The sequence below is a fragment of the Chionomys nivalis genome, chromosome X (genome assembly GCF_950005125.1).
Source record: "Chionomys nivalis chromosome X, mChiNiv1.1, whole genome shotgun sequence".
NCBI classification, from domain to species: Eukaryota; Metazoa; Chordata; class Mammalia; order Rodentia; family Cricetidae; genus Chionomys; species Chionomys nivalis.
Genome location: NC_080112.1, coordinates 87121405 through 87138978, shown reverse-complemented (window position 1 = coordinate 87138978; position 17574 = coordinate 87121405). Strand labels below are relative to the sequence as shown.

At 40.4% G+C, this 17574-nt stretch overlaps 1 protein-coding gene across 11 annotated transcripts in view; it reads right to left on the bottom strand.

Annotated features, from left to right (window-relative positions):
- The window catches only part of Pcdh11x (protocadherin 11 X-linked), a 596387-nt gene that overhangs the window by 30435 nt on the left and 548378 nt on the right, over window positions 1-17574 (bottom strand). For 2 of the 11 annotated variants that reach the window (XM_057760429.1, XM_057760430.1), the window contains one exon: window positions 92-117. The exons of the other annotated variants lie outside the window; for them this stretch is intronic. In XM_057760429.1, coding sequence (XP_057616412.1) covers window positions 92-117 — 26 coding nt within the window. The remainder of the gene's footprint in view (window positions 1-91; window positions 118-17574) is intronic. 11 annotated transcript variants of the gene reach the window in all.

Here is a 17574-nt window from a genome sequence, read left to right as displayed (position 1 = left end):
AAGAGAAAGAGAGAGAGGATGAGAAAGAGTGTGAGCAGAGGATACTGAAAAGAGCAAGAGAAAAGAGAACAAGGAGAGCACACAGTCAAACTAGCAAGGCCATAAGGGAACAAGCAGCTTGGGAAAGGGAAGTCCATGGATTCTTAGAAGTGTAAAGTACAAGATAGGATAAGAAGAGATGAGAATCTGGATGCCATGTTACTTGTGATACCATAAGAACCTGGAGGACAGCATATGCTTCAATATACTGATAGGCACCAAAGATAACCAATTGTCCCGAGTTTCTTTTGGACCAGACATTTTTGATCACAGTTTTCATCACAGCAATAGAAAGCAAGTTAAAACAAATTGAAAATATATTAATAAAATATTGAAAGTTAAGAATAGTTTCCAAAGCAGTTTTTCAAAATACTACACTAGAGTCAAACCCCAAAAAGCAGTTTGTATCATTGAGTGAACTTTAAAATATTTGACTTGCTTGAAGTATTTGATTGAGGGATGGTTAAACCATGAACGTAGAAGGACAGGCAATATCATGATAAGCAATTTGTATTAGTTGACAAGACAAGTACTGATGAAAGGGTTGTATCAATATATAAAGATGTACAAACATTTTAAGGGAACCTATTACAATGCAATATAATATAATTAAAAATTAACTAGTATAAAGATGGTTAAATGTCACTTCAATTTGATACTTATCTAAGCAAGATGTGTAACATTTTCCGTCTCACTTCAGGTATTGAGATGTTGGATTACTAAGATATTGAGACTTCTATGCCCTTAAAATGGCATTTTTAATATCTAGTATAGAGTTTTTTTTAATAAAATGGGATCTTGTAGTCTATGCATAATATAACCAAACCAATAGTAACTAGTGATGCAAAAATGGTTGTATTCAATTATACTTATAATACTAGCCAACTATTAACAAGTGTTTTGTATATACTGCTATGTTTGTTTAGAATAAAATCCTACCACTACTTACAGCCACTGATACTTTATTCCTAAAAGAAAATATAGCTGTATATCATTACATTTTCTTGAAGGCATTATGTAAATTCAGTATTATCAATGAGAAAGGATGGATTACAGTGGCTCTGGCCTATAAAATTCACGAGAGAAAACATGATTTTGTTTCTGAAAAAACTCAAATGTCAGTTTCTCTCTACTGACACAAAATGAAAGGTGAACTATTTATACATATGGCTTGACAGCCCCACTAGTACATAGTTCATTTTTCACAAGAAAAAATGACAGTGAAATTTAATACTCCTAACAGGGGCTAGATGTTCTGATCTATAAAACTACTTGGCAGTTCATGCAGAGAAGACAAAAGTGCACTGATATGCTATTGAGAAGCCAAGACAAAACATATTTTTGAATTACAAATGACCTGAAACAGACTTAGGAATGACCTTATTTGCATGGGTTTGGGGCAATTTTTAAAGTAAAACTTTCTGAACAGCTTAGAACTCTTTAGTATGTCATATCCAATAGTTTACCATTATTTTTCTTAAGAGAATAATTGAATTGTGTATAAATTCAGGGTCATGTCAACTCTTTTTGGAACTAATGGCTAGTGTGTAAACCCCAAAATAAAAAAAAATAATAAATATGCACTTGAGTGTTTGACTCTTCAGCAGATAATTTACTCTCTCTTTGCATTGCATTTTCTGATATGGAAAATAGAAATAAAAAGAAACTTTGAGTAATGTTGGCATAAAATTTTACTAATAATCAAAGGTATTGACATGTAGGAGCTGTGTAAGTCCTCTATTTTTCTGGTAGACACAGTCAAAGCCCTGAAGTATGGCTTCTCAATTATTTGTCCTAAAATCCATTTTGTACTTCAAATAAAACTCATTGGTTTTTAGGACAAAGAAAGACAAATGAATGAGTTGATTTATTTATCTGTAATTCTAAGATTATTAGTTATATATGTCATTTTAACAATTATATTTTTAGAACACTTAAAATCTATTCTTAAGATTATAATCAAGTGATAAAATACTACTGTTTATGCATATACATGTGTAGTGTTGTACAGAAGATTTCTTAAACAATGTGTTATTTTTTGAAATTATATAAATTATCATGCTGGTCAAAATAAAATATCCACTCTAATATCATACATTATAATCTCTAGGTAAAAATAAAAAATATATATATATATACATATATATATATATTATACATCTGTATAGCCACATAAGTGTTTTTAATGAATTCTTACAAAATGTCAGTTCCACATGATTCACATAAAAACAGAAATATATTATTTTAATCCCTTGAGACAAACAAAAGGCAATAGTATAAAAAATACTTTCCAATGTGTTTTTTTAAGACATGCACATATTACATATAGTTTGCTCAATTTTAAGCTATCTCTCAGCACTATGTTGTTAGAAGGGTAAAGAGACCTGCTGTGGAATAATCATTCTGCATACTGTGAAAATATGCTGCTCTCATTGTTAATAAAAAGGTGCTTGTGGACAGCTAGGCAGCATCTGGGGGGTAGAAAGAATGCTGGGAGAAAGAATGGTGGATACTGAGGAGTCATGAGCCAGATGTAGAAGAAGCAGAAAGCATAGAAAATGAGGTAACATACCAGGAGCCACATGGTATTAACTTAGAAAAGAAATATCAGGTATTTTAAATTAGAGATGGTTAGTAATAAGCCTAAGCTATTAGATGAGCATTTAGAATTAACAATAAGTTAGATCTTTATGTGATGGAGGAGTGTCATGTGTCTATGTGTTACTTTCATTGGTTAACAAAGAAACTGCCTTGGCCCTTTGATAGGACAGAAAATTAAGTAGGTGGAGTAAACAGAACTGAATGCTGGGAGGAAGAAGGCAGTGAGGCATACGCTATAGCTCTCCTCTCCAAGATGGACACAGGTTAAGATCCTTCCTTGTAAGTCACCACCTCGTGGTGCTACACAGATTATTAGAAATGGGTTAGTCAAGATGTGAGAGTTAGCCATTAAGAGGCTAGAGCTAATGAGCCAAGCAGTGTTTAAAAGTATACAATTTGTGTGTTGTTATTTTGGGTATAAAGTTAGCCATGCAGGAGCCGGGCGGGAATGCGAGGGAAGCAGCCCACCGCTCCTCACTACATTTATGGAGCAACTGGTAAGACAAAAAATGTCTGCCTACAGATACACAATTCAATTTTGCTAATCATTCAATAAAGAGATTAGTATAAAGGCAAAGTTTAAGAAAAAACTTTTCCAACATTTTGTGAAATATTATTCTTTTTAGTATGAAGCACAGAAATTCCATTTGTTACCCAACACCCATGTTTTCTAGGTTTTCAAATATATTAACAGTGGCATGTAACTGATAAGTGTATTTTTAAAAATAATCTCTATAAGTAGTCGTACCATTTATAAAATATTATTTAAGCAGCTTATTTAATACCATTTCCTGATCTAATTTTCACCTTGCAGGTAAAACTTTGAAAGGTTAAGGATGCTTTAGGAGGTCACTTACATATTAACAGCACCCTGGAAATTAAATATTTAAGCATTCTGCCTGACCCACTAAACTAGGTAGCACCCCTGGGAAACCACTCCAGGGCACCATTCATACTTGTAGAAGATCACCCACATTGTTGCATGCAGATAGTTTTTTTTTTAAAGTTATATTCTAAGAAATAAAGACCTTTTGTTTAGGTTCTATTGTCATTTTAATGAACCTGATCCAGTACCCTTCTGGGTTGGCAGTAATACTAAACTGAAAAGTAAAAACCCAAATAGGTTATAAAAAAGTCTAAGTATCTTTATAGATAATAAATGTAATTGGTTGTGTTCATATTCCCTCAAATTTTGTAATGAATAATTTCAAGTTTAGTGAATGATTCTAACAATTTGAGGACTTAAGCACAGGGGAGAGTCATCTCCATATGGCAAAAGAATCACCACATAAAATCTGTTAAGGCGGGGGGGGGCTGGAGAGATGGCTCAGTTGTTAAGAGCATTGCCTGCTCTTCCAAAGGTCCTGAGTTCAATTCCCAGCAACCACATGGTGGCTCACAACCATCTGTAATGAGGTATAGTGCCCTCTTCTGGCCTGCAGACATACACACATAATAAGTAAAAAAATAAAATGTGTTAAGGCAAGAACTATAGCACACATCTCTACATTCTCAACCACAAAAACATTGAAACTTGTAAAATAAATTTTACTGATCTTGTCAGTCTTTGTTATTAGGGTTAAAGAATAAATTGACTTTAATGTATAGCTTCTTTAGATCACTAAAAGAAGAAAGTTCATTGTTGTATTGAAGAACAGACAGATTGATCAGGTCATATCTGTCACATTTTCTGTGAGAATAATTTGAAAGAATGTGTGATCTCTCTAAAAGTGCTAGTTTATTTAGTTAGATCTAATGATTTAAATAAAGTACTTATCTTTCCTTTGTATGGACAGAATTAAATCTGACTCACATTTTCCCCCAATTATCTGCCCATATGGGGAAAAACTTTGCCACCTGAATCAATGAGATGATAATAGTTTGAATTCAGTTCAACAACTTCAGAGCAAAGATAAGTTTATCCAAAGTAAATATGTTTTATTTTGAGAAACAATGAGAGGACAAAATAAAATAATGATGTGAAATGAAAAACATGTATTCATATCTATCTAATTAGAAATGAAAATAAAGTCACAGTAAAGGTTCTTACTGTTTAGTTAAAAACATCACCTCAGCTTTTTAAACATTATTATACAAAGAATATGGGAGTGGCCACAGTCCAGACTCCACCTCCAAGAAAGACATGAAATGGTGACCACTCCCCAGGGTGGGTCAAGACCACTCCCACAAGTTATTTAAACTGCCCCCCAGAAAATGAACACATGGTCTCCCCTTTTCCCTCTCTGGTGGTCATTCCAGTTCTCCTTTCCCTTTCTCTCTGTTTTCTTGCGCGGCCACCCGGGAGCGCTAGCAGACACTAACCTGGACATCTTTTAATTCAGTCTGATTTGGTCTGATTGGGATTATTGTATTGGTGAAGAGGTTTGTCAGTTGGAAAATACTTACTATTTGGAGGTCCTACTGGAGGTGGTGGGGGGCTGTTTTTCCCACTGGCCAAGGGCTAAAATTGGTTTTGTCTCAGTGAGTTTCCTTTTTTTTTCAAGTTACATGCCTATAGGGCCTAGGGCCCAGTTACCTTTATGTTTGTTGGGGTGTCTGTGGAAGCCATGGTCCATGCCATGCGCCCAACTTTACAAGCAGTAAGGCAGTAAGGGGGTGTGGGGGTGTAGGGGTGTGGGGGGTGGGGAGTGGACTCATTGCAATTGGCATTGGGTCCTGAGATTTGCACAGATTTGTAAAATGAGCTTTTGCAATTCAAAGCTGGATCCTCTATTGTCCCTGGGCTGTCTTCTACAAAATTTTTCTAAATTGGGACTGTACAATACCAATCTGTTCTGTATGGCTAATCTCTCTATGCACAAAGATCTGGCCTCAGTATGACCTTGACAATGTGACACAATGTGAATTTTTCATCCTCCAGGCCCTCGAAAATTTTTGCTGGCATGGGGATAAGTGGATAAAACTCTCATATCACCATGGTTTCTGACCGTTGTGCTCCCATCCCTCCCTCAGTAGCCAGTGTCTTACAGACTGATCTTGGTTGCCAGGGTCGTGGTACCTCCAGATTCCTGAGTTTCTGGGAATTTGCAATCCTGAAAGTTCCACTGTGACCATGCTGTCAGAGATACTAGCCCTTCCCCCACTCCCTCAAACCCTAACTACCCAACTCCCTCTTGTGGAGCAACATTTTCCACATTCTTCCCCTGACCCACTACTACCCACTCCCTCTCCAGCCAAAGAAAAGGTTAAAGGCCAACTTCCTTGTCCTTACCCACCTTACTCCCCTCCCCTTTCTCCTACCACTTCTCTCTAAACTTCCATGCCACAACCTACCTATTGAACTCCTTTTTTTTTAAATGTATTTATTTATTTATTAAAGATTTCTGCCTCCTCCCCACCACCACCTCCCATTTCCCTCCTCCTCCCCCAATCAAGTCCCCCTCCCTCGTCAGCCCTAAGAGCAATCAGGGTTCCCTGCTCTGTGGGAAGTTGAAAGACCACCCACCTCCATCCAGGTCTAGTAAGGTGAGTATCCAAACTGCCTAGGCTCCCACAAAGCCAGTATGTGCAGTAGGATAAAAAAACCATTGCCTATTCAGTCCCAGTCCAGCTGGCCTTGGTGGGCTCCCAATAGATCAGTTCCACTGTCACAGTGGGTGGGTGCACCCCTCGTGGTCCTGACTTCCTTGCAAGGACAATGGCACTAGGTTTCGATCCTAATACATGAACTGGCTTTGTGGGAGCTTAGCTGTTTGGACGCTCACCTTCCTGGACCTAGATAGAAATGGGAGGACCTTGGTCTTCCCGCAGGGCAGGGAATTTGGACTGCTCTTCAGTATCGAGAGGGAGGGGGAATGGAGTAGGGGGAGGAGAAGAGGAGTGGGGATAGAGGGAGGGGAGTGGGGGGAGGGGGCAATATGTGGGAGGAGGGGGAGGGAAATGGGAAACAGGGAGCAGGTGGAAATTTTAATTAAAAAAGAATAAAAATAAATAATAAAAAAAAAAACCCATTGCCATTGTTCTTGAGTTCTCAGTAGTTCTCATTGTCCGCTATGTTCAGCGAGTCCGGTTTTATCCCATGCTTTTTCAGACCCTGGCCAACTGGCCTTGGTGAGTTCCCAATAGAACATCCCCATTGTCTCAGTGTGTGGGTGCCCCCCTCGCGGTCCTGAGTTCCCCCCCACATGGGGGCCACCCACACACTGAACTCCTTCTATACGCTGGCCTAATCCCCCAATCCTCCCCTATTTCCTCTCATAACAGGTCTCACTATAACACTGCCCTTCTCCTCTCTCTCTCTGGGCACATTCCCTTCTCTCTTCCCAGCATCTCTCAAATAGAAAAGCAATTGGTTTCCTTCTCTGCTAATTCTTCTGTTTATATTAAGGGGTTTCTCTATCTGTCCCAGGTCTATGATTTAACCTGGCACTATTTCTATGTCATCCAGGCCTCTACTCTTACACTTAAAGAGCAAAGTAGACAGTAATCAGAACAGACCCACCTAGTAGACAATACAGTTCCTGTTGGGGAATTGGCTGTGCCAGCTACAGAACCATACTGGGATTATCAGCCAGGCCAAAATGGCAAACAGAGTCAGGACATCATGGTCCAATACCTCCTTCAGGGTATGGAGATGACCTCAGAAAATGTTGTTAATTTCGACAAACTCCAGGAGATCACACAGCTAGCTATACAAAACCCAGTCATTTTTTTTTAACTGATTATAAAAGACCATGGTTCAGTATACTAGATTGGACCAAGCTTCCCAGCGAGAGCCATGGTCCTGGCTGCCCATTTTATTTCTCAGTCAGGACCAGATATTAAAGAAAAATTTTAAAAGGCTGAGGAGGTTCCCCAAACTCCCATAGAGGAATTGGTGAAAATAGCATTTAAAGTTTTTAATGCCTAAGAAGAGGCAGCTGAGTCCTCCTGACAGAGGAGGCTGCAGCAGGCAGCAATGCTCTAAGCCCAAGCCCTAGCAGCTGCCCTGAGCCCACTGGGACCCCCACAAGGGGGGCAAGTGAAGTCAACCATGAGGCTCCATCTTGCTGGAGCTCAGCCTAAGTCAACCTCGACAGGAGCCTGCTACAAATGTGGCCTAAATGGCCATTTGGCACGATATCGCCCTGAGCACCGCCTATGATGCCATGGCCTATCCGCCAGCAGCCTGGACACTGGAAATCACAATGCCTCCATGTGGGCTCATCTTCTATGCCATGCCACGGAGGTCCAGCCTCACCAACATCAGCAAGTGAGAGTGTGTTAGCCTTTGAACTACTCAACCTGGTGGAGGATTGGCACGTCCCAGACTTGGTGACTGCCATCATCCTCTCTGAGCCTAGGATAATGCTGCAGGTAGTGGGTAAGTCCATTTCTTTTCTTTTGGACACAAGAGCAACCTACACTGCTTTAACATCTCACTCGAGCCCTATGTCCCCCTCACCAATTTCAGTCATAGGGGTAGATGGATCTGCTCCTTCCCACTTAAGACTCTGCCACTGCCCTGCATTCTTTCAGGGTGATTCTTTTCTCATTCTTTCCTAGTCATATCTGCTTGCCCTGCTCTGCTTTGGGCACAAATTCACTTTGACCACAACATCCTCTCCTGTGTCACAGTTTCTTTTCACCTTTATAGCCTCACAGGATCCTATTCCAGACTTCCCTGTCTCTATCCTTCCTAATCCAGTAGATCCCCAAGTATGGTATATTTCCACTCCCGTGGTTGCTACATACCACCAGCCAGTCGTAGTTTGCCTTAAAGATCCTTCATCCTTCCATTCCAGACCCCAGTTTCCTATTTTTGAAACCCACCACCAAGGTCTTAAACCTATTCCACCAGCCTCCTATCTCAAAGACTTTTAATTCCTTTTGGCTCACCTTGCTACACTCCCATCCTTCCCATATATAAGTCTTCTGGTGCTTACCTTTGATTCAAGACCTCTGGCTCATAAATGAGAAAGTTACTTCAATTCACCCACTGGTTAACAATTCATACAACCTCCTCTCTAATGTCCTTCCTGACACCTCTTTCTTTACTGTTGTAGACCTAAAATATGCCTTCTTTACCATCCCTTTACACACTGACTCAAACTTCCTCTTTGTCTTCACCTGGGAGGCCCCTGACTCCTGGTCCTCCAGACAGCTTACACAGACTGTTCTCCATCTGGGTTTTCAGGACAGCCCCACTTCTTTGGCCAAACTCTGGCTTGGGATCTCTCAAACTTTGACCCTGGTTTTAGCACGGGTGTTGATCTCCTTCTCTGCAGTCCTACATTGCCTCTGTCCCAACAGGCCATCTCTGCACACCTGAACTTCTTTGAATCCCTGGGATATTAAGTCTCACCAGCAAAGATTCAGCTGTGCTCTTCCATGGTGATATATCTCAACCCAGGATCTAAGACCCTCACCTCTGACAGGGTCCAGGCCCTGCAGGATTTACAGCCCCAAACCACAGGGGCTCAGATTCTCTCATTTGGGGGCCTGCTAGGATTCTTCCATCATTTGATCCCTAACTTTGTCATTATAACCAAGATTCCTTACCAGGCAGCCAGAGAGACCCTCACAGGGCCTCTCACCAACCTGGTCATCATACACCACCAAATCTCTCTACTGACCTTCTAATGGCCCCTTTTCCTGCTCTTCCTAAACCCAGGAAACCTTACCACCTTTATACAGATGAGAGATCAGGACTGACCATAGGAATTCTAACCCAGCAGTTTTTGCCTTTGAGTTGGTCTGTCACTTTTTATCCAAACAGCTGGACCTCACCATCTGTGGATGGCAACCATACTTAAAAGCTCTGGCAGCAGCAGCTTAACTCACTCGGAAGGCTCTCAAGATCACCCTGTTCAGGCCAACCACAGTATATTCCACCCACTGCCTCCCAGATCTTCTGATACATTCTTCTCCCTCTCTCCTTGGGCCTTCACTAGTCCAGGTTATTCACTTACTGCTTCTATAAAACTCCCAAATTACTTTGATCTCCAGTCCTGCCCTTAACCCTGAAACTCTCTTTCCTGTTCCTTCCCCCTCTGGTTCCCCCTCTCACTCTTTCTCAGAGGCTGTAGGGACCTTAAGCTCACCTTGACCAGGTCTTCTAGACTTGCTACTTGCAAATACCCAACTCACCCTGTTTGTTGATGGAAGTTCCCTTATAGACAAATTAGGAAACCACCAGGCAGCATATGCAGTGGTCACTTCCACTAACACAGTTGAAGTGACCCATCTGCCAATGGAAACCTCCTTAAAAATGGCTGAATTAATTGCCTTGACTAGAGCACTCCAAATAGCCAAGGGCCAATGGGCTAACATTTATACTGACTCTAAATATGCCTTTTTAATAACCCATACCTATTTGGCACTGTGGAAGGAAAGGGGTTTCCTTACTACCAAGGGTACTCCCATAGTTAATGGACTCCTTATTGCCAACCTGTTGGAGGCCCTACAGTTCCCTGTAGAAGTAGCCATAATTCACTGTCGGGGACACCAAACCTCCAAGGACCCAGGGTCTGAAATGGGATTCCCTTCTGTATGTTGTAAATGTCATTGATTAATAAAGGATTGCTTTGAGCCTATAGCAGAGCAGGGCAGGGAAAACTAAAGTGAATGCTGGGAGAAAGAAGGGCTGAGTCAGGGAAAAGCCATGTAGCCCCGCCAGAGACAGACAGTGGAACTTTCGCTTGTAAGCCACAGCCACGTGGCAATACACAGATTAATAGGAATGAGGTAAAATAATATGTAAGACTTAGCCAATAAGAAGCTAGAGCTAATGGGTCAAGCAATGATTTGATTAATGCAGTTTCTTTGTGATTATTTGGAGCTGAGCAGCTGGAAACCAACAAGTGGCCTCCTCATACAAGTGGCCTTAGGGAATACCAAAGCTGACTCAGTGGACTGGGGGCTGGCCTCCAGCTCATTTAATTCCACAAAATATATATTGTTCTTGACTCCCTCCTACCAGCCCTGTTAGCAACCAAAAGAGAGGAATGATCTCATAAAAAAAAGAGGGCCACAAAACCAAAAGATGGATGGTTCTACTTAAATAACTGTCTCATCCTTTCTGAAGACCAGGCATTGTTCATTTCAGACAGTCACCAGACCTTACACATAGGTCCCAAAGCTTTGTTTTATTTTATAGAGCCCCTCTTTGACCCCACCCATCTCCAAAATCACATTTACCAGGTTCACTCTTCCTGCCAGACATGTGCCCAGGCCATCCACAGGGGGATCTCCATATATATCAGTCTCTACATCAGCTTCATGGACATCAACCAGGCAATGATTGGCAGGATGATTTTACCCATATGCCTACTCATATAAAACTTTGTTATCGCTTAACATTTGGGGGCACTTTTACAGGATGGATAGAAGCATTTCCGGTCTTCAGGGAAACAGCAGATGTGGTGGCTCAGGTAGTCCTATACCACATCATTCCTTGGTTTGGCATCCTATGACCACCCAAATGGACAATGGGCCAGCCTTAACTTCCAGAATCATGGGGCTTGTGTCAGAAGCTCTCAACATCTCCTGGAAATTTAACATCCCCTACTGGCCACAATCCTCAGGAAAGGTGGAGAGTGCCAATGGACTCATCAAACAACAGCTAATCAAGCTCTCTATTTCCCAAACTCCTCTGCTGGCAGGGTACATACCCTAGCTCTCCCTTCTGAGGTCCCTTCTCCATTTACACGTTGACAGCTGTCTTCCTGCTCCCATACCAGTGGACCAAAATGCCCCTAAACCTTTCCTACTTTCCCCAGTGTACAGAATACTCCTCAAAGAGTTAGTTCCTAGGTCTCTCTTGAACCTTGATGGACAAGACCTCATATAGTAACCCTTACCACCCCCTTGGCTGCCAAGTTTCTGGGACATCCAGGCTGGAATTATCTATTCTGGCTCAAGCAGTCACCTATTCAGGATACTTGGTCTGTCTAGCACTTAGGACTTTCCACTCTCCAGCTTTCCAAGATGCCACAATAAAGGGCCTATCTGCTCCTCCTACTGGCACACTCATCTTTGTTAGTACAAATAAGATGGGTAATAACAATATTTTTCTCCTAGCCACCTGCCTTCTGATCCCCCTCAAGGATCAGATGTCATCCTGATGTCTCCAGGATGACAATAAACTGGATGTCTCTCCAGCCACACCTCTTGTTGAATGTGAGCCCACCAACTCCCAGCTCCCCCCTCTCCCACAATGCCCCATGCCTGGAGGAAGTAGACAGACTTGAGCCCAAACCCCTTTATCCAAAGAGAGTCTGGAATGCTTGGTTAAAATCATCACCTCCCTAACACACCTTTAAACAAAGAGCCTGGAATATTTAGTTGGGAGCTTCACCCCAGCCCCCTGGCATCCATTTTTGAAATGTAGGGCAGAAAACTCCATTTTAAGCCCCCTCCTTCGGGAGTGGCCACAGTCTAGACTCTACCTCCAAGAAAGCCTGCAAAATGGTGACCCTTCCCCAAGGAGGGTCAAGCCCATTCCCACAAGCTATTTAAACTGCTCCCCAGAGAATGAACATGTGGTTTCTCCTTTTCACTCTCTAGTGGTTATTCTGTTTCTCCTTCCCCTCCTCTGTATATTCCTGAATGCCATTCAAGAATGCTGGAACCCATTAAACCTGGGAATCTTTTAATTGTGTCTGATTTGGTCTGATTGGGATTATGGCATCAGTGGAGAGGTTTGATGGTTGAAAATTACTTGACAGTTACACCTGTGAATTCCAGTGTAGAGAGCTGCATTGTGCAATGCCATGAGGGTGGTGCTGGTTTCCGCCCATCACCCCCTCATGAGAATGTGCTCTAAGTCATGTACTATCCCATATATGGCTAAGACTGAGAAGGTGGTCTAAGTCATATACCGTCCCATATATGGCCTAGGCTGAGAATGTGGTTTGCTTTCGTGTACCTAGACCTATCCGCTTTTCCCACGTAGCTTGCTGGGGCTGGCTAACCAGGGTCTACTTTAGCTGTGGGTTGGCTTTCCCCAATATTCGAAGATTGTTCAAGGTTCCTGAATAAACTGCTGAAAGAAGAGTCCGGTGTTGCATCTTCCTTGCTAGTCCGAGGCGGTCATGACATTCCAGTTTAATGATTTGTTAGCAGCTCATTTGGGTAGACTCTGAGTATGAAAATATTGTCTCTGAATGGGATGCAGTCTTTCTTACAGTCTGCATGACTTACTATTTCCTTGTAGAAATAGAAACATATATCTTCTAATACTTCCAAATTATCCAAGGGGTTATAGGAAATAAACAAAAACTTGGCAAGTAAAAAATTTAAATTAAAAGGCAGGGGTTGATACCCCATAGGTTAAAAACACCAACTATTCTTGCAAAGGACCTAGGTTCTGTTCCCATCACTACCAAGAGAGTCCATAACTATAACTCCAGTTGTACAAGATCCACAACCTCTTCTGGTCTCCACAGTCAGCACACAAATGGGTGATACACAGACATATATTCAACCAAGTGTCTATATACATAAAAGTAAACTTGCATGAAAATTAAAAACCTAATTAATCACAACTTAGTTATTTCTTACATAGAACTAAAATGATGTTCACAACTGTACTCACTCATATTTGGTTTCTAGCCATAAATAAAGGACATTGAGACTATAATTCGTGACTCTAGAGAAGCTAAATAAGAAGGTGAACCCAAAGAAAAACATATAAGCATCCCCCTGAATATTAACCTTCATCAGGCGATGAAAGAAGACAGAGACAGAGACCAACATTGGAGCACTGGACTGAAGTCTCACGATCCAAAGGAGGAGCAGAAGGAGAGTGAGCACGAGCAAGGAACTCAGGACGGCGAGGGGTGCACCCACACACTGAGGCAATGGGGATGATCTATCGGGAACTCACCAAGGCCAGCTGGCCGGGGACTGAAAAAGCATGGGACAAAACCGGTCTCGCTGATCATAATGGACAATGAGGACTACTGAGAACTGAAGAACAATGGCAATGGGTTCTTGATCCTATTGCATGTAATGGCTTTGTGGGAGCCCAGGTAGTTTGGATGCTCACCTTAATAGACCTGGATGGAGGTGGGTGGTCCTTGGACCTCCCACAGGGCAGAGAAACCTGCTTACTCTTTGGGCTGAGGAGGAAGGAAGACTTGATTGGGGGAGGGGGAGGGAATGGGAGGTGGTGGCGGGGAAGAGGCAGAAATCTTTAATAATTAAATTAATTAATTAATAAAAAAAATCAGCAAGAAAAAAAAATTTGTGAACTTAAAAATGTATGACTCATCACCACCAAAATTTTCTAACTGTTGCATATTTTACCATACAATATTAAAACAGAAAATGTAATGAAGTTCAATTACAAGTATTATTAACATAAGTTGTATATTAATGTTAATAATAGAGACAATATTCTATAATAATATTTAGCATTTAGAAATATATACTACTACTCCAATAGTTTATGTGATCCTAAAGAATATTATAATAAGTGAAATAATGATAAACAACTATTGTATATTCTCATTTACTTATGGAACCTGAAAAGTATGTTGACACTAATATGGCATGTTAAGATTTACTAAGTAGCAAGGAAGAGGGAAGAAACAAAAACATTTAAATCAAAGGCCACAAAGTTTAATTATGTTGGGTTAAGCAATGTAAAACTTTAATTTCTAATAGGAAAATATTGTTAATGGTATTACACTGAAATATGGTAAGGGGCATTTTAAGGAATCTTATCACACACCAAACTGTCAGTTTGAAATATCCTCAACAATTTAATTTGCTTCACTGTGATAATCTTTTCACAGGTTATATAATTTATAGAACTAAATAAATAAATTTGGTTGATTAATTAATTGTTTATAGAAATTTAAGAGAAAAGTCAGTTTCCTCTATTATGCAATTTGAATACATTTCTGGAATTATAATCCACAAAACAGTGTATTTGTTCCAACTCAGTTAGTGATAAGTTACTGAAGAGCCTCTGGAGTTTTTAATGGATTCATTTCCTGTTACATTGCTTCTGATCAAATTTCTCCCTTAAAATATTTTAATGAGTTTTTATTGGAGACTTTAGAGTACTTGGTATGTCGCATTTTAAAATGAAACTGAATACATCAAATGAGCTCACTCACACTTTACTCAACTTACTTAGTTTTAAAGATAAGAAATAGATATAAAATATCCTGCTGAGGTATGTGATCTGTTTTCATTGTTTGATATGTTTGTGGTTATTTGTAGTTATTTTGTTATCAAAAATACATAGAATTACTTAAGACTGTTTCAGAAATTAAAGTTGTTATTTTTATTAGTATTATATATTAGTATTTATACCAAAAATGAATGGCTTAATAAAGAGGGAATGAATGCCATGCCTATATCGAGGCTCTCAGATCAGCCATCGAGGTAAGACAGTACACACAACTCTAATGTCAGTAAATGTGCAATCATTTTTCTTTTCCTAAAATTTAAAGATATGGTTTCTGACATTCGTCTCTAACATGCATTTTAAGTTCTATTTCTGATATGTTCATTATAAATATATAGGTCTTTCATTATCATCAATACCTAAAATAACATTTTACATAGATTGTGTACATCCTATGACCACATCCAGCTTCCATTAAAGGTTTTGTTTAATTGAAGTAGCTAGTTCAAATATAAACTTCACTTACATTTTAGTAATTAAAAATTAAATTTTCTATTATATAACAAAAATTAAAATAGTTTTGATATTCTTAGCCTGTCAGTAGAGTCTGAGTCAGTAGAGTCAAATTATCATTTTGGATATAAAATAATATTATCTGACAATACATTTTACAAATAGGAATATTATTTAGTATTGGGTAAATTATTGTCATTCACTGCCTTGTGATGGGGAAACTCTGTCAACCAATCACAGCTAATTGGGGCATGGTGACCTGGACCCCAGGAAGAAAAATTGGGAGATCCAGGTGCACTCTCTCTGTGAGGTGCCCATTGGACCTACTGGAAATCAGACATCCCACTTTTATAGTGTGAGTTTCCCTTCTTTAACTATTAAAGTATAACTGTTATTCTTGAGTTAGCCTGGTTATTTATCGTACTGAACTAACTTGATATACTTACCCTTGGCACCTGGTACGTGGGACTTTTACAGCTTCTTGCAGTGCTGGCCAGCTGTGGCAACGATAGCCGAGTTTCTGCGCTCTTACCGTTCCACCCCAGTGCTGCTGTGTGGGCTCCATAGCTGCTTCCCTGCGGACACCAGATCTGCTTCCCTCCACGTGCCCTCACCATTTGCTTGCGCCCAGCCCAGATACCCTCCCTCCCCCTCAGGCCAGATCCACTGCTACCACTGCCACCGTGGGCAAAAGCCATTCCTGTGTGCTTTCCTGGTGCACTTCCAAGGCCACGCACCCAGCCCAGCTCCTCAACTGTTGAAGCGTGAGACCTGTCTAATGTGGCTTAGACATTCACAAAGCACATGGTCTGTGATTTCATCTTTTTGATTTGAGTATATTTTTCAGTATTTCGTTACATTCAGCCATCTAAAACCAAGCACGTGGATTCAGGTGCACCCCCACACCTACTGGCAGGCAACGGTTGTTTCACCTACCCCAGCTGATTGGACCACAGGTAAGATTTATTATTTTGAATTAAAAAAAGGCAATATGTAAGACAATCTAATTGTCCAAGGTTTCCATAGCCTTTTTACTTACACCATGTGTGAGGTCTTACGTGACACATATGATGTCCCTCCTACATGTCTGTTTCTAGGATTCACCTTTTTTCTTGTATTCTGTAGTTTTTTTCATAAAAATATGGATTGACAATAGGAAAATGATTCAGTCTTTACAGACTGAATCCAGGCTTCTTAGAAAAGAAGTTGGAAGTCTAAGGAAGGACATGACTATATTAACTAACAATTTTCAGTCAGTTGAGGTACTTTTACACACAATACAGACTGATACCAAACTCTTCAAGAAAAAGATTACAGATCTCAAGGACAAAACTAGGACTTTGTTTAATACAACTCAGTCAACTGAGCTACTTTTGGAAAAGGTGCAGTCTAATAGTAATTCATTTAAGGAGAAATTCAGCACTCTGGAAAAGGAAACAGCTGATTTGACACATAATATTAATTCATTTAGAGAGAGATTCAGCTGTCTGGAGAAGAAAACAGCTGATTTGGCACATAAAACCCAGTCCATGAAAGTGGGTGCTGGAACATTATTTGAGAGAATTCACACTGCTGAATGTATTAATCAGACTCTGTCTAAGGGGTATGACAGATTGACTGATAGAATGTCCCTCCAAGAAGGTAATATACATGCTATGGAGATTATGTCCAAGGATGAGATATTATATCTAATGGATAGACTTCATACTTTAGAATCCTCAATAAGGGCATTAGAGCAGAATACTGGACAGGAGATCCAGACCTTACAGAAGGCACTGGTAAACAGATTTGAAAAGATTGAGGATTATCGACTTTGATGACCAGGAGCAAAAGTTAAGAAGGCAAACTAACTTTGTCAGTATATAAAACTCTCCAGGATAGCTTTCCCACAGTTCTTCCTGCCTTTCCAGTAGTAACATTAGAAAAAGTAGCCTGCTCCAAATGCCCTAAGGTTATCAAGGATTATACATGGAAGCCTGTATGCATGAGTGATTTACAAGAAATTAAACAAAGAACTGTGATTTACAGACTACATTCGTCCTTTGTTAGACAGATGGTCAAAACTTGGGCTTTCAGTAACAAAGCCACACCTCACGATTGGCATTAGTTAATCTCAGCTGTCCTAGAAAGTGGGCCACACGTGCACTGGAGATACCTTCTTAAAGTGGAAGCAAGAATTTTAGAGCAACAGGAAAGAGCAAAAGGAACAGAGATTTCCCTAGATCAAATTCTAGGTGATGGAATTTACTCTGATCCTCAGGACCAAACTCTTTATGATGACCACACCCTGTCTGTATGTGCCACAACAGCTTTAAAGGCTTGGGACAGGGTTCAGGAAC